At 37.7% G+C, this 24,038-nt stretch overlaps 1 protein-coding gene across 4 annotated transcripts in view; it reads right to left on the reverse strand.

Moving 5' to 3' along the window:
- Positions 1–24,038, reverse strand: part of ROS1 (ROS proto-oncogene 1, receptor tyrosine kinase) — a 114,511-nt gene that overhangs the window by 29,006 nt on the left and 61,467 nt on the right. For all 4 annotated transcript variants that reach the window (XM_015536012.2, XM_042987061.1, XM_042987062.1 and 1 more), the window contains exons 25-36: positions 22,883–23,088; positions 21,722–22,008; positions 18,851–19,027; positions 17,013–17,215; positions 15,198–15,342; positions 14,196–14,428; positions 13,932–14,108; positions 9,967–10,135; positions 9,122–9,239; positions 5,793–5,983; positions 3,912–3,995; positions 789–924 (exon numbers count right to left, since the gene is read on the reverse strand). In XM_015536012.2, coding sequence (XP_015391498.1) covers positions 789–924; positions 3,912–3,995; positions 5,793–5,983; positions 9,122–9,239; positions 9,967–10,135; positions 13,932–14,108; positions 14,196–14,428; positions 15,198–15,342; positions 17,013–17,215; positions 18,851–19,027; positions 21,722–22,008; positions 22,883–23,088 — 2,126 coding nt within the window. The remainder of the gene's footprint in view (positions 1–788; positions 925–3,911; positions 3,996–5,792; positions 5,984–9,121; positions 9,240–9,966; positions 10,136–13,931; positions 14,109–14,195; positions 14,429–15,197; positions 15,343–17,012; positions 17,216–18,850; positions 19,028–21,721; positions 22,009–22,882; positions 23,089–24,038) is intronic.

Consider the following 24,038-nt stretch of genomic DNA (forward strand, 5'->3'; position numbering starts at 1 on the left):
TGACTATATAATTCTTTTAGCATAGGCCATAATATAGTGTCTTGTATAAAACGCAATATAGGGGCGCCTGGGTGGCGCAGTCGGTTAAGCGTCCGACTTCAGCCAGGTCACGATCTCGCGGTCCGTGAGTTCGAGCCCCGCGTCAGGCTCTGGGCTGATGGCTCAGAGCGTGGAGCCTGTTTCCGATTCTGTGTCTCCCTCTCTCTCTGCCCCTCCCCCGTTCATGCTCTGTCTCTCTCTGTCCCAAAAATAAATAAAAAACGTTGAAAAAAAAAAAAAAAACGCAATATAGTGTCTTGGATAAAAAGACATTTAAATATTTTCTTTAATTAAGGACAGCAACGTAAGTTCAAATTCAACGATCTTAAAGAGCTTTTGTAGGCAATCACCATACAACGTTTGAAAACAGATTAAGATTGACTTAACGGCACAGGCATGGGACCCTTGGAATTCCTCTCTTCTAGTTGCCTCCAGTTGAACCAAGCGTGTTACCATCTGTTCTCTTCAATACAGTATTTATTTCCTTGTTTCATTTATTTTTTAACTATGTGATAAAACACTGGAAAACAATGACATTTTGATGATCTTCCTTACACTAGCGTAACCACGTAATTTGCCATCCATCTCAGGTCACATTTGAAAATGGAAGGGGTTGTTATTAATAATTATGCCAGAGTAATGAGCATTACTCTGGACAGGACCAGGACAATCCTGGGATCCATGAGCACTCTCTTTATAGTTGCCCACTGTTCTCTAGGTACCCCATAATGATGGCCCCAGTTACATACTGTATCGCATAGCAGGCATTAGCCAGTCCTACTCCAGCGGCCAGCCCTCGAAGTTCAGCCAACTCTTTGTCTTCGTGTATGAGACCCGTCAGCCCTTCCATGGGAGTTTTTTGCTTCTTTAATTTTCTATGCCAGACTATAAAATAAAAAAGGACATAATTTACAAAATGAAACATTGCTTTATTTCTGAAGAAATGTTAACAATACATTTTAAACGTTTAGATGTAAGAACACCATTGATAGGATAACAGAATTTGATTGAAAAATTTGTCCAGAGCAGAAAAACAAATTAAATCTAGGTAGAAAGACATATAAAAACACATAAATTATACCACGTCCCTTCTTACCTTGTGTCGCAAACCAAAGCTTAATGCATTTCTTATTGTTATAAACAAGTTGAAGTCTCTTAATATCAGAACTTATTTCTCAAAATCACCCCTAAACTAGAGTCAAAATAAGGCAAAACTAATTTGCATTATAATTATTAGTGAAACAAATTTATATCTGAGTCCAGATATGTCCAGGTTATACTCTTAGAGTAGATTTGAGGAACACTTTCAATATAATGGCATGCTTTTTTTTTTTCAGAGTACAAGAGTTCATACCATTGTTGTTCATATACACATACTCAAATATACAGGAAAAACTATTGCAATAAAACTCATCAAATATAAATTATCTTCCCTAAGCTGTGAAATCATGGATGATTTATATTGTCTTCTTCATACAATGAGCACATATTATTTTCATAATCATAAAGATAAGTGATTTTTGGAAGATTAAAATACAATTATATGGTCAACCATCTATACTAGAACATTGGCTCAAAAGTTGAAAACAGCAAAGATGTTTTGTAAGATGATCGTTAAAGTCTGAATTTCATTCCAGAGTAGCTTCTGTTTCCAACAGGTTAGAGTTTCATTCAAGCGAAATTCCATCTGAGGGACCACATGGGGGAAAGATCTTAAGTACCTTTGCCAATGCAATTTTTCAAACCTGAAAAGCTCTCACTCCCCCCCTTCATTTTTAAAGGCACAGCTCAGGCCCCCATCCTCATCCTCAGCGATGCCTTCTAAGACCTCTGCAACTCTGCTGATCTCTCATTTATGAATTTACAAGACCACTTGTGGCTCTCAGTTAGCACTTCTATGTCAGTGTCCAGTGCATTTCCTGTACTATTGCCTTTTATATCTCACTCTTTATAATTTCACACAGGTTATGTCTCAGCTCCCTCATTAAATGGCAAGCTGCCATGATAAGCAATTGCATTTTACAACTTATTTCCCTCTGCTCCCAACATGCGGCTAATGTTGCATGTGAGATATGACCACTCACCAAAGCGAAGGCTGTCGATGTTTATTTTTAAATACTTGCTTCAATTTTATATTTGTAAGTACGATTGCTGAGAGCCCTCCGCCCAACACAGATTTTTAAACAATTGCCACTTCTCATTATTTTAATAACTCAATCTTTTCTCATGCACTCACACACTCAGACTAGTCCAACCACATGCACCGCTGCTAAAAGCAAAGAACCAAATTAGCTTAACTGTACTACAAAATTCGTAAGTTCCAAATAGAATAGAGACCTTTAAATCCTGAGAAAGTCAGATATCCATGGGATGTCTCGAAAGCACAATATAGGTTGTCTGAAATTATCTCATGCTCACCCACTAGAGTTATGGGTTTCAACAGTGGTGATGTACAGTAGGCAAGCAAAGGTCAGATGGAAGAGTCTTCCTGTAATACTCCTTCCCCGTAGGAAAGCAGACAAGCAGTCAAGCCTATATGCCAACTGCCAAATATACTACAGCCGTACGTGTAATTCTGGAGGGGCCGGCTTAGTGGCACTAGCATCAGCTGTGCAATACTTAGACTCCCTGGAACCACAGGTTAAGATCCTGGCAGGGTCAGCTGAAATTTTTAGCTTTCCCAGTGAGCTAAAGGAGTTCCGTATATTATCTGGGTGGAATCTGTGAAAAGAAATCTCAATTCAAGTTTCAGTGTGCTCTCTGATAGCTTACCACTCCAATCAGTTTGGGGAAAGAATAAAGATTCAGACCAGTTAGTAAAATCCTGGCTTTCTTTATCCTGAGCGCTAAGTTTAGCTTTACGTTGGTAACTTTTCCTTAAACTTTCCCTTCTTTCCCTTATGCAGGAAAAAAAAAAAAAAAAAACAAGCCAAAGTTTCCTAAATATGTACTTGAGTATTCTTTTCTGGTAAGTATCGTGTCTTTCTTATAATGCTTCAGCATGTCAGGGACTCATAATATTAGTAAGTGATGATAGGATGATATCTTGTAATCCAAACCAGGATATTTGGGGCACTGAAAGAAAGTCCTATTGACGTTTATGCTGCAACAAAAGGAATGATCCAGGATATATGATCACCAAGATAACCCTATAGGCCCAATATTTGACCCCAATATTTCTGGAGTTGTCACTATATTTTCTCATCATTAAACCAAATCTTAAAAAAAAAATTTAGGACTAGCACATTAGTATAAAAATGAGTAGAGAGAAGCAGCTACCTTTCTATCCACCTAACAAATTCTTCTGCTTTCCTGGTCATTTATAAATGAGCAGCGATTTGAAATAAGCAAGTTAGACATCTGAAAGCCAGAGTGGACCCTACAAGTCAGAGATGGGTTGTCTGCAAAGGAAGAGCTATTCCTTCCAAACCAGTCTGTCTGCCCAGAGACCCAAACTATCCCAGCAAGGACTGTCACTGGTCTCCTATTAATCCTACACTTTTTTTTTTTTTTTTTTTGCATCCAGAGTTATTTTTCTTTTACTTATTTAAAACTATAAGCCACAAAGCACTTGGCATGTAGCCAATCCAAAATACTGTTTCAAAGAAAGCTAAAAGTTGGTGCCCTTATAATTAGTTTTATCTAAAGTACACCATGAAGTATAAGCACAGATATATTTTTCATAAAATAGTTACTCCAAGAGCAGAAAACAATTCACAGAAGTTAGTGGTTATGAAAATCTAGCCAAAAGTAACTGTGAAATTTGTGAATTTATTTCATGTGGGAAATACACTAAGTGCTAAATCAACTAAATATGATCAAGTAAATAGTTTACTACTTATATTTTTAAATCAATTTATTATTATACTTACCAAAAATCAATGAGATTATAACAACCAGAAATATTCCAATTATAATAATAAGTATAAAGCTTCTTTCTGATATCCAAAAACCATCTAATAAAATAAATGAAAAAAAAAAGTAAATTTGCAGAATAAAGCTAGGTAGTTTCAGATATGCCTGAACCAGCTCCTACTAGATTTTTGCAAGCCACTTGTTAAACCACTGGTAGTTTGAACTCACCCACAGAAAAAGTGCTTAATACCACAGGAAATTAAAATCAAGGTTTTGGTTTTGTTTTGTTTTCCAAAGATCTGGTTTACCAATACACCATTGTGATGTGCCCACCCAATCTACTTAAAAATAGCGGAGGAAACACCTATAATATTTTTAATGAATTTGGAACAAAGAAATCTCAATCTTCATATAGTATATAATCAGAATTATTGTTTCTTCTATACCGTCTTGCATTATATTCAATTCTATAAGTGTTAACTGAGGAATAGAACCATGGAAACATGGTACCTTCTCTTGGTAGTTTCAGTTGAGGAGAAGTGAGACATGTAGGGCAGAGCTTGGCAAACCATAGCCTGTGGGTCAAGTCTGGCCATAGTCTGATTTGCACTACCCATTAGCTAAGAATTATTTTTACATTTTTAAAGCATTATTTGAAGAAGGAGGAGAAGGAGAAGGAGAAGGAAGGGGAGGAGTAGAAGGAGAAAGGGAAAAAAGAGGGGGATGGAGAGGAAAAGAATGGGAAGAAGAAGAAACAGCAGCCACAGACATCAGATGTAGCCTGCAAAATGTAAAATATCAACTATATTGGTTTTTTTTTTTTTTTTAGAAAAAAAATTGCTGAGGTTTTATCCAGGTAACTAATTATAATACAAATAAGAATGATGCAAACATTATATAGAATAATATAGGCTGTGTGTATGTGAAATGCAATAATTCATCTTGCCTAAAGATCATCAGTTAAGCAACAGCTCTGGGTTCATTTAATTTAGGCCTTGAAGGATGAGAAGGATGAGAAGGATTTCAATTGACAGAAAGTAAGGGAAAGGAAAACCCAGCTAAGAGGTGAATGGTAGGTGGTGGGAACCCACATTCTAGGCTGAGGGAAACAAAAGCTTAAAAACCTAGTGTCATAAAAAGGTTTTTACCAGTATGGCTACAACATAGGGACAAATATTGAGAACAATGAACATGGAAGGCCTTAAATGTCACACACACAAGTTTCCACTTGACTCTGAAGGCAGTGAACGGAGAGTCGTTTTAGGGATTTCAGAGATGGGTTAAGTGGTCCAGCTTGTGCTTCAGCTAGATTAACCATCAGCAGTGTGATTAAGCCTAGAGCACAGACAAGAAATGATAAATTAGGAAAGCCAAAGTGGAAATAAGAAGATGACCCCCCCATTAAACAGAAATCAAGATGGTAAATAAATAGAACTTGGTGAAAGAGTAGCGGGAAAATTAAATATGGTATTGAGATTTCTAGGCTCTGTGATCAGACAGATGATATAGCATCACCTACAATGGGATACACAATGGAAGATGAAGATATTGAGGAAGAGCCAAAGCATAGTTTTAGGCCTGTTGTGTAGCAGGTGAGAATATCAGAAAAGGAACACAAGGCTGGATCCAGACCAGACTGTGGACAGCCTAGGAAGCCTATCCAGGAACACGGACTTGATGTGCCGGGCATTAAGAAGTAGCTGATTATTACTGAAGAGAAAAATGACACGAGGACGCTGATGTTTTAGGAAGATCACATCACATGAAATGAATAGTTCCATAGTCTAGATGATAAATTATACAGTCATCCAACTCATTTCTATTGTTAAGAATTCACTTATCTTTCTCTCTGAACCTTTATGTAATCAGTTAGAGCATAGACAGACATCGTAACATACCTCCAACTAACATAATATTCTCACTGATTCCACTATAGTCACCAAATCCCAGATTATTTGCAGCTAACACTCTGAACTGAAATGTTCCTTTCAGGTTTTTGGACTTCCATGTGCAAATACTACCGCAGGATCCATTATATGCCATCCTCCACATTAAATTCTGGTTCTGTGAATCATTTGAAGTACCCTTTCTACAAAAAAAAAAAAAAAAAAAAAAAAAAAAAAAAAAGCAAAATGGTCAATATAGAAAATATAAGAGACAATATATGTGTTGTTTCTAGATGCTCCTGTACCATTTCAGCAACAGAAATCAAGAGCATCTCCTACTGCACACTTTACCTTTGATCTCATTCCTCCCACACAGCATAATCCTGTAAAGACATCCTGGCAATGCATGGAGCCAACAAACTCAGCCCATTGGGAAAATAACAAATAGTGAATGGCCAGGAGAGAGCTGAAGAGGTTTTTCCTACTGTTAGAATGTATAAACTTTCTTCAGAATTCCAAACACATCAGACAGTTGTTCCATAACTTCTAACCTGGAATTTTTTATACTTTCTTAATTCTCAGTCTCTTACGCCATGTGTAGTTTATGTATACCATAGCTCTGCATAAAATGAAATACAGGGCATAAAATTGATAAGGAAGGTGTAATAGTTTGAATACCAAAATTATCATTATACCGGAGATTCCAAGGTTTAGTTCTTCCATTTTTATTGGCATCTACTCCACCTCAAGTCAACCCACATTATTCTTTATATGAAACATGGAAAGAGCACGAGAGTGGGGCTCAAAAGATATAAATGGAATGGCTTTTAACAGAATCGTAGACTGAGGACAAACTCCAGGCCTTCCAATTATGTCCTGACAATGAAGAACTTTTCAAGTCTGGGACTTTTCAGACAACAACAGTTTTAGGACTTGGTACCAACCCACAGTAAGCTTAGGGATAGCTAGTTCTGCTTCTACAAACTGAGTGGACATCCTGAAAGGGATGGGAAGGCTCAGCCCTTGAAGGACAGGGAAAAGACAAGAACTTCAGGAGGATCAGGGCAGCAGAGTTGTTCACAACTGTTGCCAGGAGCTAAGTGTCCTAGGGACCATCCTGCATAAGACTCTTTATACAATGTCTTCGTACATTTTGTGAAGTCTTGTGTTAGGCACTGGCAATTTCATTGTTCAATTCCAACAACTCTGATCCAAAGGAAAGAAACACTTAAAAATTCATAAAATGGCTCTTCACAGTTATTGGCCATTGAGGAAGACAAGAAAGAATTCTGATATTGGTTGAGAGTCTTCTATTTATAACACACCATACTGATGCTTTTTATTTCATTTCCTGTTGTCGAGTTTTCACAACAACCTAAAGAGGTAAATACCATCATCCCATTTTACAGTTGAGAAAACTTAAATTCAAAAAAAAGAGTAAAGTAAGTATTTAAACACGGTACGGGGTTGAGTAGTATCCCCCAAAACTTACACCTACCCAGACTTTGTGAATGTGACCTTGTTTGGAAATAAGGTCTTTTAGATGTAAGCAAGTTAAGATGAGGTCATACTGGATTAGGGTAGGCTTAAATCCAATGACTAGTGCCTTCTTTTAATTTTTTTAAGTTCATTTTTTTACTTTGAGAGAGACAGAGAGTGCAGGGGGGTGGTGCAGAGAGAGAGAGGGAGACAGAGAGAATCCCAAGCAGGCTCTACCCTGTCAGCCCAGATCCCAGTGTGGGGTTTGACCCAAGAACCATAAAATCATGACCTGAACCGAAGTCAGATGCTTAACCGTCTGAGCCACCTAGATGCCCCATTGACCAGTGCCTTCTTAAGAAGAGAGGAATATCGGCACAGATATACACAGAGAACACCATGTGATGACAGAGCCAGAGTTGGAAGTGATACATCTGCAAGCCAAGGAATACTAAGGATTGCTGGGAAGTCTGGATCACCAGAGGCTAAGAAGCAGCAAGGAAGGATTCTTCCCTAGAAACTTCAGAAAGTGCATGGTCCTACGGATACCTTGATTTCCGACTTCTAGTCCCCAAAACTGTGAAAGAATAAATCCTGTTTCAAGCCACCCAGGGGTGGTACTTTCTCATGGCAATGTTAGGACACTAATACAGTGTATTCGGCTTCCGCGTTCACACACTATCACTACGACTGTACCATCAGCAAGTACCTGGTGTATACTAGTATCCTGACTGAAGAAGTGACTTTGAGATACAGCAATTCATTCTATTATTATCCCATTATCCCTGTCATGAGAGTAGAGGCTTGGGGCAAGGAAATGCAAAGAATGTATGGAGTTCTGCTCTTAAGGAGTCACTGAAGGGAACACACTAAATGGTTCCTAGCAAGACAGTGGTATGGGCTGGCTGGCGAATATAATTAGAGTCCCAGACCACCAACACAGTTCTGCAGATCAGAATGCATTTGACGCTGCGTGAAAAACAGTAACAGAATTTACAAGAAGGTTTCAGTTAGAAATATGGCCAGTGTAATCCTCTGCCATGAGCAGGAAAATTTTTTAAGGTTATGGGAATGCCAGATCAAGATGGAGCAAAAATAGATCTAAAGCTCGAATTGCCAGGACTATAATTATGGAAGTGACTTTTGTCCTTGGAACTTCTTAAAAGATAGCTTCATAGATCCACGAGAGGAGTGTCTGTGGAATTTGGAATTCTCCCCTCAAGCTGGCATGAAATCAGTTCATCTGAGCCAGTGACCATTATACAGAGCTCCCCATACTGGCCAGCTCTGAGGTTGTATATGTTCACTAGCTGCCTGGTTTTCATTGAAGGCACGCTTTCAGACCCTCGGGCACACAGTGCAAGTTATACTCTTCACAAAGGATAAAGAATCCAGTGTAACCTATACAGTTCAGACCATTTCTGTGCTTGACCTGTTTTCACATTCTGAAATATACCTGGTTCACTGCCGGTTCTCACCAGACGTTATTCATCTTGCTAAAACAAATTATCATCAGAAATTTGCATGCATACCATCGTCTAACATCAAATATCAGCCCTGCTTCTTGGACAGAATAGAAATTAAATAAATATTAGCTGCACGTGCCAATGACTGGATTATTTCCATAACGTTTTGACAAGTAGTGGCAGATTTCTGAGAAGGATGATGTGATCTCCTTCTGATCGGAGTGCCAAGGCTGACCACTAGGCATTGGGCAGAGAGCACAATGGTGCACTGAAGATCCTTAAGCTAAAGATCCTTCATATTTATTTATAAATATTGCTAATTTTGATCTAATAATACCTTATAATTAACCACTTAGCTCTTTGTAGTTTACAAAGCACTTTTGCAAACAGACATACCTGACCTCAAGGACATAGTACATAAGCCGGCTTCCATTATCTTCAGCTTTTTCCCACTGTATTGAATCTTTACTCCCTTCTAATAATTTTGGAATGCCTGGTTTACTTGGGACTCCAGCTTTGGAAACATAAGAAAGTACTGATTGGTATGTCAGAAGTAGAAAATATTCTGCATAACATCTTTCCACAGAATATATTTACAGAGAGGAAAGTCAAATACATCAATGAAATATTGAGAAATATTCTCATATGGGTGCATATTTTTAAATGAGTATCTGAAGTTTTTATTAGTGATGGATTAGATGGACTAGTGATAGGAATAACAGTATTATGTTAGCTCACCACAAAATAAGTGATGTGAATAAAGAAAACTGTAAATTTTGGAGCATTTTCCCTTTGATTCTTACAGGGATCAACTTGGAGTTACAGCATACCTTTTAAAACACTAATTAGCATTCTTTTTAGAATTTTTAGCATCTAGAATACAGTAGTCAGTAAGTTAATATTTGTTGAACACTCAATAACACCATTTAACTTTTGTTCTCAATGCAAAATGTCACAGATAGACAAGAAAGTAGAGAATACTGGAAGGTGGAATCATCTTGCTCAGTTCAGGATTCTGCAAAACCTGGTATTATCTCAGTATTATCTCATTAGTGCCTGTAAAGACTCGTGATTCTTTTCAACTCTTACCTCAAACTCTAGAAATAATTTACTCCTCTTCAAAAAGAAAAGAAAAGAAAAAGGTTAACCTCTAGCATTAGTGAAATAAGTGATAAGAAACTCATTGAGAAACTTACAGGGCTTTTTGAGTAGTGAGGATTATTGAGGCTATCAGTACTCACCTTTTGTCTTAAAGCTTTCTGGGAGTGAGGTGCTATTTTCTCCTGTCCTATAAACCACCACTACGCGGATGTTATAGGACATATAAGGCTGTAGATCTGTGATGCTACAGACATAAGTAGGGCCTTGGATGCATGAAGTGTTCACACGGTAAAACTCATTATACTTCCACTGGAAAAAAGAAGTCTCAATTAATATTTTTGGTGCTTTAAGAAAACCTTCTTAAGCATAGAAATTCACAAGTCTATGGCAAGCAATTAAAAATTTAAATAAAATTTATTTTCAATTAAAATAAGTGCTCCTTTATGAATGTTTGATCCCAAACATTATCTCTACCACTGACCGCCATTTTAAATTTGTGACAAGCTATAACTGACTTGAATAACGGTTCTTAGGATGAGTTCAAGGTGGGACAGGCACCTCTTATTACATAGATGTCCTTAGGGAAGATCTGGACCTTGGCTTTTTGTTATCCCTCCTTGGAGACACCTACATTAAATTAGGATGGCTGAGAATGCAAATCCATAGCTGAGGGACCATGCTGGATCAAAATAATGACATTTTCAACTCCATGGATTTGTTAATTTCAAAATTATAATGTTTTTACACATTTTGATTCTATCAACAGGTCTACAGTGACTTATAAATTAAAACATGTAGTTTTTCCCTTCAAACTCTTTTCAGTCTAACCAGCGTTCCTTACTTTTTATACATATGAAGCCTAGTTCCCTAAAAGAGGGAAATTTTTGTCTACCATCACTCAGTCACTGAGTAGAAATGTTAGAAGTTAAATATAGGAAATCTTACTTTAATTCCAATGTAGATACTGGGTCTCTAATTATAGCTATCTTACACTTTCTTTGTGCATGGCTTTTGAAAAATCTGTGTATTTGGACCCTTCATGTGTTATTTGAAAATGGTGATTTTTTTTTTCAATGTACAAATAGGGAAAGACAGAGGATGTGGCATTTTGTCAAGGGTTCTTAGTGTATTTTCTCCAGTAGAGTTTCCTAAGAAGGTCAGTTTCCATAAATAAACCTTACTTTACATCTCGTTTTTCATTTAGCACTCACAAGGTCACATCATTTCATTGGATGGACACTTTATATTAGTTTTCTATTCAGCTAGGAATGATTCCTACAGCACCTTCAAGAAGTAGACCACCTTGTTACAAAAAAAAAAAAAAAAAAAAGAGGAAAATGGGAATGGAAGGAAAAAAAAAAATTAAAAAACAAAAATGCTGATGTCCAGGCCATTGCCTGCTAAACTCATAAATGTATCAATTCTACTAAAACATACAGGCTAACGAAACAGACGCATTGGATCCCTAATATCTACTCTGAACTGAGGGAAAGAAAGAGGGACAGACAGACAGACAAATATTGATTTCTACCTCAAAAATTTTAGCCCTTTGTGATCCTGCCTCCTTAATAATCTGCTATATAAACTACCTTAAGTGAATAGATGGCCCAACATTCCATACCCTCCAGAAATTATCAAAGCTCCTTGGAAGGTCAGATGTTTGACCAAGGGTTCTGCTGGAAAACAGTAGACTATTGGCCTTACCACAGCAATGAATGTTCTGGGCAGACCACCAACTTGGGGAGGTGCCACAGCTACCCCAGTAAATCACAGTGGAGTCAAGACCTTCCATTTGTTAGAGGCCAACAAGTGCAGGAGTGAAAGCTACCACAGAGAGATTTGAAAATTATTTGGATGGGGGGTGAGAAGGAAATGGTGCAGCCTATCATGTCTCAGAGACCAGAACTTCAGAAATGTAGGAATTTTCCTGGACAATTGAGAAAAACTCAATTTTAATGCACAACCAGGAAAATAATTTACCAAAATGAAACTACTTGTTTCTTCTCCTTAATCTCAAATTAAATATGTTCTTCTTCCATACACTGTTGTGATTTAAAAAAAAAATCTATGGAATTTAAGACCTAGATAGAAATTTAGCCTTGTGCTTTAATTCCTTCATTTTCCACATAAGGAAAATTTGACAGAAAAGATGAAAATTGGAAATTTATCTTTTTCTCCTCCTTTCTAAAAAAAAATTCTTGGGGCGCCTGGGTGGCGCAGTCGGTTAAGCGTCCGACTTCAGCCAGGTCACGATCTCGCGGTCCGTGAGTTCGAGCCCCGCGACAGGCTCTGGGCTGATGGCTCGGAGCCTGGAGCCTGTTTCCGATTCTGTGTCTCCCTCTCTCTCTGCCCCTCCCCTGTTCATGCTCTGTCTCACTCTGTCCCAAAAATAAATAAAAAACGTTGAAAAAAAAAAAATTTAAAAAAAAAAATTCTTAATTAAAAAGACACATATTCACCCTTATCAGTCCCCTCTTAGAGTTCCAGTATGGAGTTATACCATCATTCCCAGGTATCCTATCTTTATGAGATAGGTTCAAGTTGCTCTAAAGATATAGAACTTTCTGACTGGAGGTACTCATCAACCCTCTCGGAACACAGCCTCTTACTGTGCTCATCAGTTAGTACTTGTAGATGGTCACATGTGATGATTACTGTATCCCACATTTTCAGCTTCATGATGTTCTAAGTGGTATATCTAGAACCTGTTTTCAGCAAGTGTAGGGGAAGTTTTGAAACAAACAAAAAAAAACTTTGTGTGAAAGTCACAAGGACTGAACCAGACAGTCCCAGAACTCTGTCCTTCTCCCAAACTTTGAGGAGTGGGGTAGGTGCCTTAGTGACTCACATTCCTTCCATGGATAGCACACAAGTAGGACTGCTGTAGGATGAGTCAACCCCTGGGGCTCTTCCCTGCCTGGCTGGTGATATCTGACTATGGCACCTGTCTGGATCTCTGACTTCTCATCAGTAACAGGAGGGGCTTAGAGTCACCAGCTATAAGGTCCTTCCCCATCACATTTCTTTGATGTCAGGAGTAAACTTCACATCCCCCACTTTGCCTTTAAACTGAACTGCACTGAGCTTCTTTAAATAGATGTCTAATAAAAGGTGATCCTCCAATTTCTCCAATTTAACTGCATTTTTATAAGATGACACTTTTTTAAATAGGCAGCAAATCATCACAAGCACGCTCGATGAAAAAAGTCCAATAAACTACAGCTTTTGGTTTTATGAACTCGACATTCACTATTGTTTCATAGTTTTCATGGATTTTATCTTAAAAATGTAAGATCATAGAAAAAAATCTTACATAGTAAAATTTAAAAACATCCTGGGAAGCAACTCCATTTTTGAAAAAAAAGCGAGGCCATGACTATACTGATTTGTTTTTGTTACAACTGAACAAAAGATTCCTAACCAAACTTTACGAATGTAGACACACAAAATAAATAATACTGAAAATGAAATGCAGCAATTCTAAAAAATAATCCATTTTAAGTGTATCAATACAAAAATCAACCTAGACTTTCTTCAGCAGTGAATTAATTAGATTAATTGATATTTGAAACTCAGTGGATATTTTTATATAGTTAAAGCATGGAGAATTTTGGATGAAGAACCATTTAAAGTTTATAAGCCAAGATCCAACTGGTTCAGAATAAACTGGTCTTATATTTTATTTCTCTCCTGTTGCTATACAGCCTTTAAATGGTTGAAAGAACATTTCTAGACAAGGATTTGGGTTTTGTTTGCTTGTCCATTTCTTTTCTTTTTCTTCATTGGAAATACCAAATTGCTGGACGCTAGACAGCCATGCTGATAACATCTAAACTAAGTAAAATATTATGAAAACCAGTAAACCGTAGCTTATAACCCTTTCCACGGAGCCTTTTAAGAGCAACCAATGTCTCTAGGAATTCTTTCCATCAGAAATGAGTCTAGATAGATTCTGTAAATGGCAAGCCAGCCTAAATCAATGAATGTTGTCAAATATATTGTTGGTTTATACAAGAGAATACTCTAGAGATATGAAAAAAGGTCTTCTAATTTATCCCATAGCACAAAACATAGATTTGCATTAAAAGAGTATGGTGAGATCTACCTTCTGGAGTTCAAACCAAAATCTGATGAGGTTAGCATTAGATGGAGCCTTCCATTCTAATTGCAAACTAGTGTTCTCTGGAACCAAGGCACAGGGTTTCTCTGGTGTGTCAAACATTTTGACAGTGACGGGATGACTCTCGGCACACCACATTTCCTCAGCATGGCAGGCCAGAACCTTTTTGTAAAAAAGAACAATCGCTTAACCTTTTCGGAACCTTGCACTTGAGCATGGCAATAAAAGTGCCCCATACACTTACTATACCTTTAACACATATGGTTTTCCACCAGATAGTCTAGTAACAAGGAGAGAGAGCTTTCCATTTGGATATTCACTTTGTCTTAGAGGAGTCTCTGGAATTAGGGCCAGATGTGAGATTTCCAGCTGATAGCGAACTGACTCCATAGGTCCATTTGGCTTGTGAGATTCTTCCCAGGATACAAGTAGGCGGGTGTCTGACTGCACAGTTGTGTTAATGAGCCTAACTGCTTCTGGCACTGAAATAAATAGCAATGCATGGTAAGGAATATTGCATCAGCACTGAAAGATGGAAGAAGGAATGGGGTTCTGGTTGAGGAATAATCATATCATGTGAGCAGAACGAATGGCCAATATTCTAAAGGAAAGCCAACCTCTTATAAAATGGTAAGTTAACAGGCTGCCTGAAAGGCTCTTGCTTATTTTTGCCTAATGACTAAATCATTCTCTGACTCCAGTTCAATGATATGCCCAATGATGATGAACAAACCAATTCAGATTAGTTTTGGGAATGTCATCAGAGACCTCTGAAAGAAATGGTGTGACCTCAAAATAATCACCACCTCTCAGAAAACCTTTTTAGATCTAGATTCATTTTCTTTCAGGCAATGATGTTATTTACTTTAAATCTCAAGTGTCCTGAGTAAAATTCACACAGAGAAAAGGCTTAATTCTGCATCGCCACAGGATGAGACCTGTGAATATGTGGGGAGAGGGTGACACTATGTGGTGAGACTGGAAAATGTGTTTCTTGGTCAAACAGTATTGATTCTGATGTTTCACCTTCTAGTTGTGTTTCATTCTGATGGAGTATTATTCATCTTTTGTTGTTAGAGCAAAAATCAGGTTATCAGAGTATTGTCAATAATACATTTTCTTATTAAGTTTAAAAAGCTCACATAATAGAGATTACTTAGCATCCAAATTTTAAAAACCACAAATATAGATGTATATGTCACGTATATCACAAAATGCCTGTCTAGAAACCCACCCAAGCCCATAACTCACCTCCACTTTTAGTTTTTCCCCAAATCTCCTTTCCCAGAGGTAACTGTTCCACAGTGTCTGAATAATAATTCTTTACAGCTGTCTGTATCACATATGTTGAAAATGGTTGTAAGCCTTCAATAAAGGCTATCCTCTCCTGAGATTCCTGTAATTAATTTTTAAAACTCAATATCGGATTCTTATTTTTTCATACAAATGAGGAGAAATTAACCAAAGGGATACGATAATTAAAAGATCTTTTAAGTTAACTTATTTTTTGATATTGGATCAAGAGAATGATAATGTTCACTGCCCTAATCTGCCCAGACCTGAGTTGCTTACTATCTCCAAGAATCAATACCAAATGATCGGTCAATTTTCAATGACATGCTCATTTCACATAGGAAGCTAAGTTCTCAGAAGAAGATACTAATTCACAGCTTTGCATACAAAGGTCAGCAAGATGGTATGGTAAAGATATGACACAGGGGTGCCTGGATGTCCAACTTTGGCTCAGGTCATGATCTCATGGTTCGGTCCATGAGTTCAAGCCCAGTGTTGGGCTCTGTCCTGACAGCTCGTAGCCTGGAGCCTGCTTCGGATTCTGTGTCTCCTCTCTCTCTCTGCCCCACCTGCTCATGCTCTGTCTCACTTTTCTCAAAAATAAACATTAAAAAAAAGTTTAAATAGATTTGACACATAAGTGAATATGATAAAATATTAAGCTGAATTACTTAATCATTATTAAAGGTAAAGTTTAATAAAATAAAAACACTGTCCTTAGACCAACAGTTCTCAATTTTGGTTGTATTTTGGAATCAACTGGAAAGTTTTAAGAAAACACTTGTGCCTGGGTCCCACCCCCAGAGATTCTGATTGCATTGGTCTGAGGTGAAGTGTGGGCCCAGAGGTTTTTAAAACTCCAATGTGCAGTCAGGTTTGAGACCCATTGCTTTGACCCATATTAATCAATGTGTAGGATAGACTGGCTGTGGTAACAGAAATATCCAGTGCCACCAGCCTAATCTTGGTCAGCCAAATGATCCAATCTGTCTCTGAAACATTGAAATGTGTAAAGAGAGGTTAAAATAGACAAAGGAAATAACAAGAATCATGTGTCCTTTCTGGTGAAGTATATAGTGTTTAACTTCCAACAGATGATGATGGTCAATTTCACCTTTTGATGTGGTTGAATAGCAAGCACAGAGCAAAATATTGAATACATATGACTCCATCACAAGGACAACTGAAACATCAGTGCCAACAATGGATTGAATTGTGCCAATTAATTCATCCACTCAAGAAATAACTAGTGAAAGCCTCTACAAAGCCAAATACTATGCTAGGTGCTAAGAATACAATGATGATGAAAAAAAACCCGACATACTCCCTACATAACAGCATACAGGAAATGACAGACAAAAATAGAACATACCATTTTTATATTAAATAGATGCTATGGAGGAGGGTTATACAGTAATGTTCTTTCTGTCTAATCATTTCTTACCCTTCAATCTGCAATCTGCTGCATAGGCCATAAAAACAGATCTCTATCACTTTCTGGGGATAATTAGGGAAGACAACAAACCAGTTCTCCCAGGACACTCAGGAAACTGTCACTATGGCAATCCACCACTGGTCATAGTTAATAAATATACTTCCTTGAAGCTTAACTCCCAGACAAGACTAGAACACAACTTGCTTTGATGGATCAGCCGTAAAAGTTTGCACAGTAGCGTGCTTCAGGATATAATACAGAAAACAGTTTACTGTGAGAATTTTATATCAGAAACAGATATCTTGTGAAAAGACAAAGACCACCAGCTCCAATCTTACCAGCATTTTATATTTCAGCCCAGAGCTATTTTTCCCGCCATTAACTTCTTGGTAATAAACCAGGTATGTTGGAGTAGGGCAAGTGATGCTGTGCCACGTGAGATTTGCCCTGGTGGGCGGTAATCGGATTGTGAGGCTGCTGTTAGTGGTGTTAAGTATAGTTGGCTCTGTGACATCTGAAGCTAGACACAGTAATGCTTTATCTAAAATAATAAGAAAAGATTCAAAATATACACATATTTCATACATATATGTATGAAAGAGGAACAGCAGATTTATTTAACTTCAAGGGTAATAACACGTTTTTATACTTGGCTGACAAGGTGTGATATATTGAAGTATTGGAAATGTTATTCAGGAAAGAAAGACGGGTGTTTTTCCCACACATTTTGAAGTTGTTAAATGCCACAGAAAAAAGGGAGCAAGGTAACGGATCATTGATTAAAATTTCCAGCAGGGGGAGCTAAAGTACACTGAATAAGGTACACAGATCACAGCAAAATCAAGCTGAGCCTTTTTTTACTTTGAAGACAGTAGTGACAGCACATTAGTCAAATTGGGAAGGGGGCACCTGGGTGGCTCAGTCTGTTAAGCGTTCGACTTCAGCTCAGGTCATGATCTTCTGGTTCATGGGTTTGTGCCCTGCATCAGGCTCTGTGCTGACAGCTCAGAACCTGGAGCCTGCTTTGGATTCTGTGTCTCCCTCTCTCTCTGCCCCACCCCCACTTATGCTCTGTCTCTCTTTCTCAAAAATAAATAAATGTTAAAAAACATTGTTTAAATGTTAACCATATCTTTTAAATTAATTCCAGTTAAAAAAAACCCATGCTAGCTTTAGAACTTTTATTTTTAAGGATGTGCGGGTATATGTGTGCGTTCCAATTTCAAACAGACTTTTAATGGACTTACCAAATCTCCTAAATTTCTCAAAATGAAAAATGAACTACTTTACCAAAATAGGCACCTGGCTTATTTATAAATTCTCCCATTTTTTTCATATTTTATAACTGAATACATTTAAGCAGAGAGAGTTTGTTCAATTCTTTCTGCCCCTCTCTAGTGGGTAATTATCTTAATTTAAAATGATATTGCCACCCTAATGGCAGATAGCTTGAGAAAAAACTAAAAACCTCTTTAGGTTTGAAGGCCACCCTCAGTGTATGTAATGTTTTTAATTTTGGTCGGTTGGCTTTTAGAGTTCAAACTTTTTTATTAGTATTATGACTCTCAGAAAATATATAGCTAGTTCTGCCATAGTGCCATCCACGCATTCCTAAAAGTCATTGCATTATACAAAATTGTATAATAAAATCCACAGAGTCTCTGAGGGAGACAGAAGCACAACACTAAAAAACTTAACGAGTGACACATTTAAAAAAAGGGAGGAACTTAGCAAAAATGATAGCACACACGTACACATGATGAACAGTTGACATACATAATACAACAAATAAAGCACTTTACCTTGAAAAAGACCTGAAATTTTATGCAGTGCTTTTTGACACAACGGGGATTTCTAAAAATATTGTCAGAGGAGAAAAAAAGACAGAAAAGAAATTATGAGAATGCAAAGAGAAAAGGAGACAGACAGAATGATAGACAAGGGTTTCCCATGTCTAAAACTCTCTAGGACGACTCAAGTCATGTATACACACGGAGATCAATTGTGACCCAGGGCAAACAGCAATCGCAGCGTGCACCCATCCTGGCAGTTTGGATCAACACTGAGTACACAACGAAGGGCTTGAGGGGGCAGCCTGGAGAAGGAGATATTCTGAGACTTTTCTGCCCCCACCCCAGACGGGAGAACATGCTGATGAACAGTGTGATTTTATTACCTGGAAAAGGCTGCAGAACTGAACTGTAAGCCAAGATATGCTTACTCCCTTGGGCCTTCACCCGGGAGAGGATGGCCCCATTGCTTTTCTTTGCTTGATAAATCTGTGTGCTGTCCTTTGCTGAGGAGATCCAGTAGAGAAATTCCCCATCCACAGTTAAACTTTCAAGCATTTCTCCTGCTCATGAAAAACATAAAATAAAGAACAGAAACAACAAAATACGTAACTCACGTTTTCTACTCAAAACAATATGTGAAATCCTTTTTCTGTATTGTAATTGCTAATTTTTAATCTCTCTATCATTTCAATAAGAAAAAAAAAATACCACCTTTGTTTTATGTCATTAGGCCAAGGATTTTACAGATGTTTTCTCATTTTAGTTCCATACCAAGCCAATAAGGTAAATACTATTATAATTGGCCTCATTTTCTAGAAGTGTAAACTGAGGCTTTAAGGAGTTAAATAATCTCCTCAAAGGCCACAAAGTTAGTAAAGACCAGAGCCAAGATTTTCAACTTAACCTGTGTGACTCCACATCAAACAATACCTATTGGAAGGGAGGTGTTGGACGACGGGCCCAGGGCTCAGCGTCTTGCTCAATATTTTTTATCAGTAATTTGGAATAAACAGAGTAAGTACACTTACCAATTTTGCAGATAATACCTGATTCTTACTGACACTAGTATGTTCAATTACTGGCTTAAACTTTCAAAATATCTCTACAAAATCAGGAAATGGATTGAAATGTAATAGGAATAAATGTGACACCCTAAATTCAAGTTTAAGATCAATTCTAAAAATAACAAATGAAAGAAATCTGGCTTAATAATAGTTAACATGAAAAAAACTATGGGTTTTTCAAACGGCAGGCAGCCAAAAGACCTGACGCCACCTTCAGCTTCAATAAAAGAAGACAGAGGAAGTCAGAGACCCCCCTGCACTAACCAGAACACATCGACAGTACAGGGGGTCATTATGGGGGTGACACTTAAGAGGATATTAAGCAGCTGGAGCGAAACAACAGGAGGGCTACTAGGGCAAAGAAAGATCTAGAAGCCACATCATGTGAGGAGTAGTTACAAATACATGAATTTTTCCTCCAAAGGAAAATGAGCTATGACAGAAGTCACTACATACTTGAATGGCTATCATGTAGAAAGTTATTGATTTATTCTGTATAAAATTAGAGGTCAGAACTCAGATCAATGAATGGGAGAAATGGGGAGAAAATTTTGGCTAAATGTAAGGAAAAAATCTAATATTTAGAATTATTCAAAAAATTAAAAATTTCCTTATAAAGACATATTTTTTTTATAAACAGGTATTATTCAAGCAAGGGTGTTTTTGTAGAGGGGATTTCTTCCAATATCATTCCAGCTAAAACATCTCTAAAGTCATTCAAATTTTCTAATTTTAGGGTTATAAATTTCAATTATGGATTCCTGAAAGACTAACCAATTCTATATCTATAAGATAATGGCCTACTAGACAATTCTTGTGTATCAGATGGTAAAGAAAATTTATTCTGACACTTGTTTAAATGGTAAGAAAGACTTTAGTTAAGACTGTTGCAATATTGCAATAGGAGAGAGAGATGTGCTCAACTTCACATACAACAAAGAAAGCTGGGGATTCAAAGCCAACAAGCAAAATTATGGGGTCAGTGGATAGAAAATTACTAAGAGAAGACATCGAGGGTAGGGAGATTCTTGCTAATCTTCCTATGATTTTTGCTAAAGGCAACCCAAGAAATCAAGTGTGGGAGATGAAGGACTTGATCAGATACCTAGGGTGGGGGGTTATCCCTAAACTGATTTAGCAAGATTCTTGCTAAAACTAGACTCAACAATGACAGACAAGGAAGACTCAGGTCAAGGCCCAGTTGAGAAAAGGGGAACATTTGATCAAGGAAGGAGTCTGTGTCACAGATACACACACACACACACACACACACACACACACACGCACACACATACGTTTGTAATTTCAAAACTTTACTATAAAGACCAGCAATGTCCAAAAACACTTCTGATGATGGCAATATTTTATGTCTACACTGACCAATACAGTAACCATTAGCCACTTGTGGTTTGAGTATTTAAAATGTGGCTAACATGACTGCGGAATTAAACTTTTAATTTTGTTTAATCTTAATGAACTTGAACTTAAATCACATGTGACTAGTTGCTACTACCTTGAACAGTGAAGAGTAGACTCTTAACAATGTATGGGGGTATTTAGAGTGCATTTTTTTTTCTGCTGCAATTACTCCTAATTAGGAGACCTCCAAATCACTTCAGACATTTAAGTATTTCCTCCACAAGCACGTGATGTCAAGTATTGATAAACTCATGCTGAATGCGGAGTCAATGAGATCATCAAAACAGAAGTAAAGTAGGGTACTGGTAGTAAGATCACAGATGTTGTAGTTAGGCCCACTTTCCAACCGCAGATCCTCCTCTAATTGTAGCCTTTTGGACAAATACCTTACCTTTCTGGGTCTCAGTTTTCTCATCTGTAAAATGAGCATACTATTATCTACTTCATCAAGGTGTTTTGAAAATTAAATGAGATAATACATTTGGTAGCTTGGTTAGGCTATGTAGTTAAACTTAATAAATTATAGCTCTACTGTTAATTATAAGATAACAACAACAATGAAACCAAAGATCCAGAAAATTGTGTGAACGTCTGTGCACAATTTGCCTGGAAACAACTTGACTTGAATTCTTTGGGAACATTTGGCATGGTCCAGAGCAAATAACCATGTGTGTATTCTTTTGAATACATGTAGAATGCACACCCTTTTTAATTGAACAGGAAGGGCCACCATCACTAATGGGTATCTATGTACACACATAGATATCTTACCAAGCAGAGTAGGCACCATGATAACTCGCCAACACCGACATCCTTCCAGATCCATGGCCCAGATCTCTTGCCCTTTGACAAAATATATCTGTGGTCTCTCTAGATCAGAGGTGTCAATAGTCATTGCTCCACTAAACTCGAATTGAGTAATGCTGCAAAAACACTGTTTCCTTCCATTTGAATGGTTTGTGGCTGTGGGTGGAAGAATGTGACTCAAGGTCTGGTTGATAATACTGTAGTAGAACATCTGAGGGCCCAAATCGGAAACTTCTGTCCAATACAGGCGACTATGGGGGAAAAAAAAGACCCTCCAACTTAATGAGTAAAGCATATTATTGCAAACGTTAGTTTCCAATGAAGATTAATCATTCCTAATGACTGGAGAGACAAACACAGCCTTTGGAGAGAATGTGTCCACATGTACAATAATCTTCTGAGATGGAGGGGGCCAAAAGCAATCTAGTTTGTACCATTTTCCCATGATTTCTCAATAAATGTGTTTACAACTAAAGCCTTGGACTAAAATGACCTGAGGGTGGTATACTGAATGGTTCATTAACGTCTGTACATGTGAAATACATTTGCCTACTTTTCATCAACACCCATCTCCATTCCCCTCCTCTCAAGTTTGTTTCTGCTTCTTAATGCTGGTTAACAATCTAGTTTCAAAATAGAATAACCATGCTTATGACACAAACAAAATACATCTTTCAGCATGAAAAACTGCTATCAGTTGGTGAACGGAGGCCTTAAAACTCATCTTACAAGGACATTAGTTAAAGATGGGTGAGCCCAGAATAGCATTAGCATGACATGCTGTCTATCTCCTGTTCATCTCCTGCCACTGTCTCAGTCCTCTTCTCATCCTTATCATCTGAGGTTATTAGGAAATCCACTGGTATGAAAATCTGCTTTGGTTTCCTATTGGTAATGACCCTAACTTTAGGTTAGCCAAATTGTCAGTATGGATTAAATTTGCATATTTGTGGCTATGGGCTCATAATTAATGTGTGAAGTTACTTACTATAAGTTAATATAGCTAGTCAAGGACCGTAAGCATCTTATTTTCTCATCAATAGCGTCTAATATTAAACCAAAGATATTGTATTGGATATGCCTCTACTTCATCACAACAGAAACAGATACTCATACTTTACATACCTTAAAAAAGGATATACAGAAAAAGAGATTATTGTTGAATTTCTATTGCAGATGTCCAGCTTTCTGGGGTACTTCACCTTGTGTTCAAGATCAACATCAAATATTTGCATGCCATTTTGTGATTCTTCTAGCACAAAGTAGAGATGCCTTGAAATCCAGTCAATTGTAATAATTGTGATATCAAAGACCAGTGCATCTCGGAAAATCTTAACAATAGGTAGAAAACACAGCCAAGGAGAGAGTGGTCATTTTTTTCCCCCAAATCTGAGGACTTTTCGGTAATCTACCATATTACTTGTTTACTGCACTTCTCTGTAATCCAAAACGTCAATAGCTCTGTACTGTATACCATTATAACACTGGTCCTCTTCTCTTCTCACATTGTATTCTTTCTCCTGGTTAGCTTCCACTACCCCGACTTCAACTGTAATCCATAGACCAGTGCTACAAGAACAGTAGCAATATCCCTCACCGAGTTACTGATCCAAACTGACTACTGAACATCTCCATACGAATGATCCCAGGAAACAGAATTCATTACTCCACCCCCAAACCCTTCTTTTCTCCTACAGATTATATTTTTATGGATTTCCAACATCCACCTGAGCAGCAATCCTGACAAATGTGGTTCATCCTTGACATCTTCCTCTCATGACTCCCCACGGTGAATCAGTCCCGTTTGAAATATGTCCCAAATTGGTCCTCTCCTTTCTCACCTCACTGGCTCTCATTTCCTGCCTGACATTTCCTGTCTGGCTTTCTGTGATAGCCTCCTAAGTGTCACAGATTTAACGTTCTCTAAGTCATGATTCACACCACGAATGGAGAGGTCTTTCTAAAACATAACTTGATCATGTGAATGACCCACTAAATTTCTTTAATGGCTTGATGTTGGCTTCAGGATTGGCCCTCCACACCTCAGCACAGTTAAAGAGGCCCATTATATTCAGGCTCCTGCCTACTACTTCAGCTTTTTCACCTATCTTTTGTTCACCCTCACTCCCACCTTCATTCCAAGCTCACTCTATTTTCAGCCTCCTGGATGTGCTATGGCTCTCTTGTATTCCTGTCTTTGCACTTGCTACCCCTTAAGTTTTTCCCACCTTCACCTGGCTCATCTTCCCAAGGTGTCTTTCCACTCAACCACTCCAACCTG

The sequence above is a fragment of the Panthera tigris genome, chromosome B2, assembly GCF_018350195.1.
Source record: "Panthera tigris isolate Pti1 chromosome B2, P.tigris_Pti1_mat1.1, whole genome shotgun sequence".
Taxonomy (NCBI): Eukaryota; Metazoa; Chordata; class Mammalia; order Carnivora; family Felidae; genus Panthera; species Panthera tigris.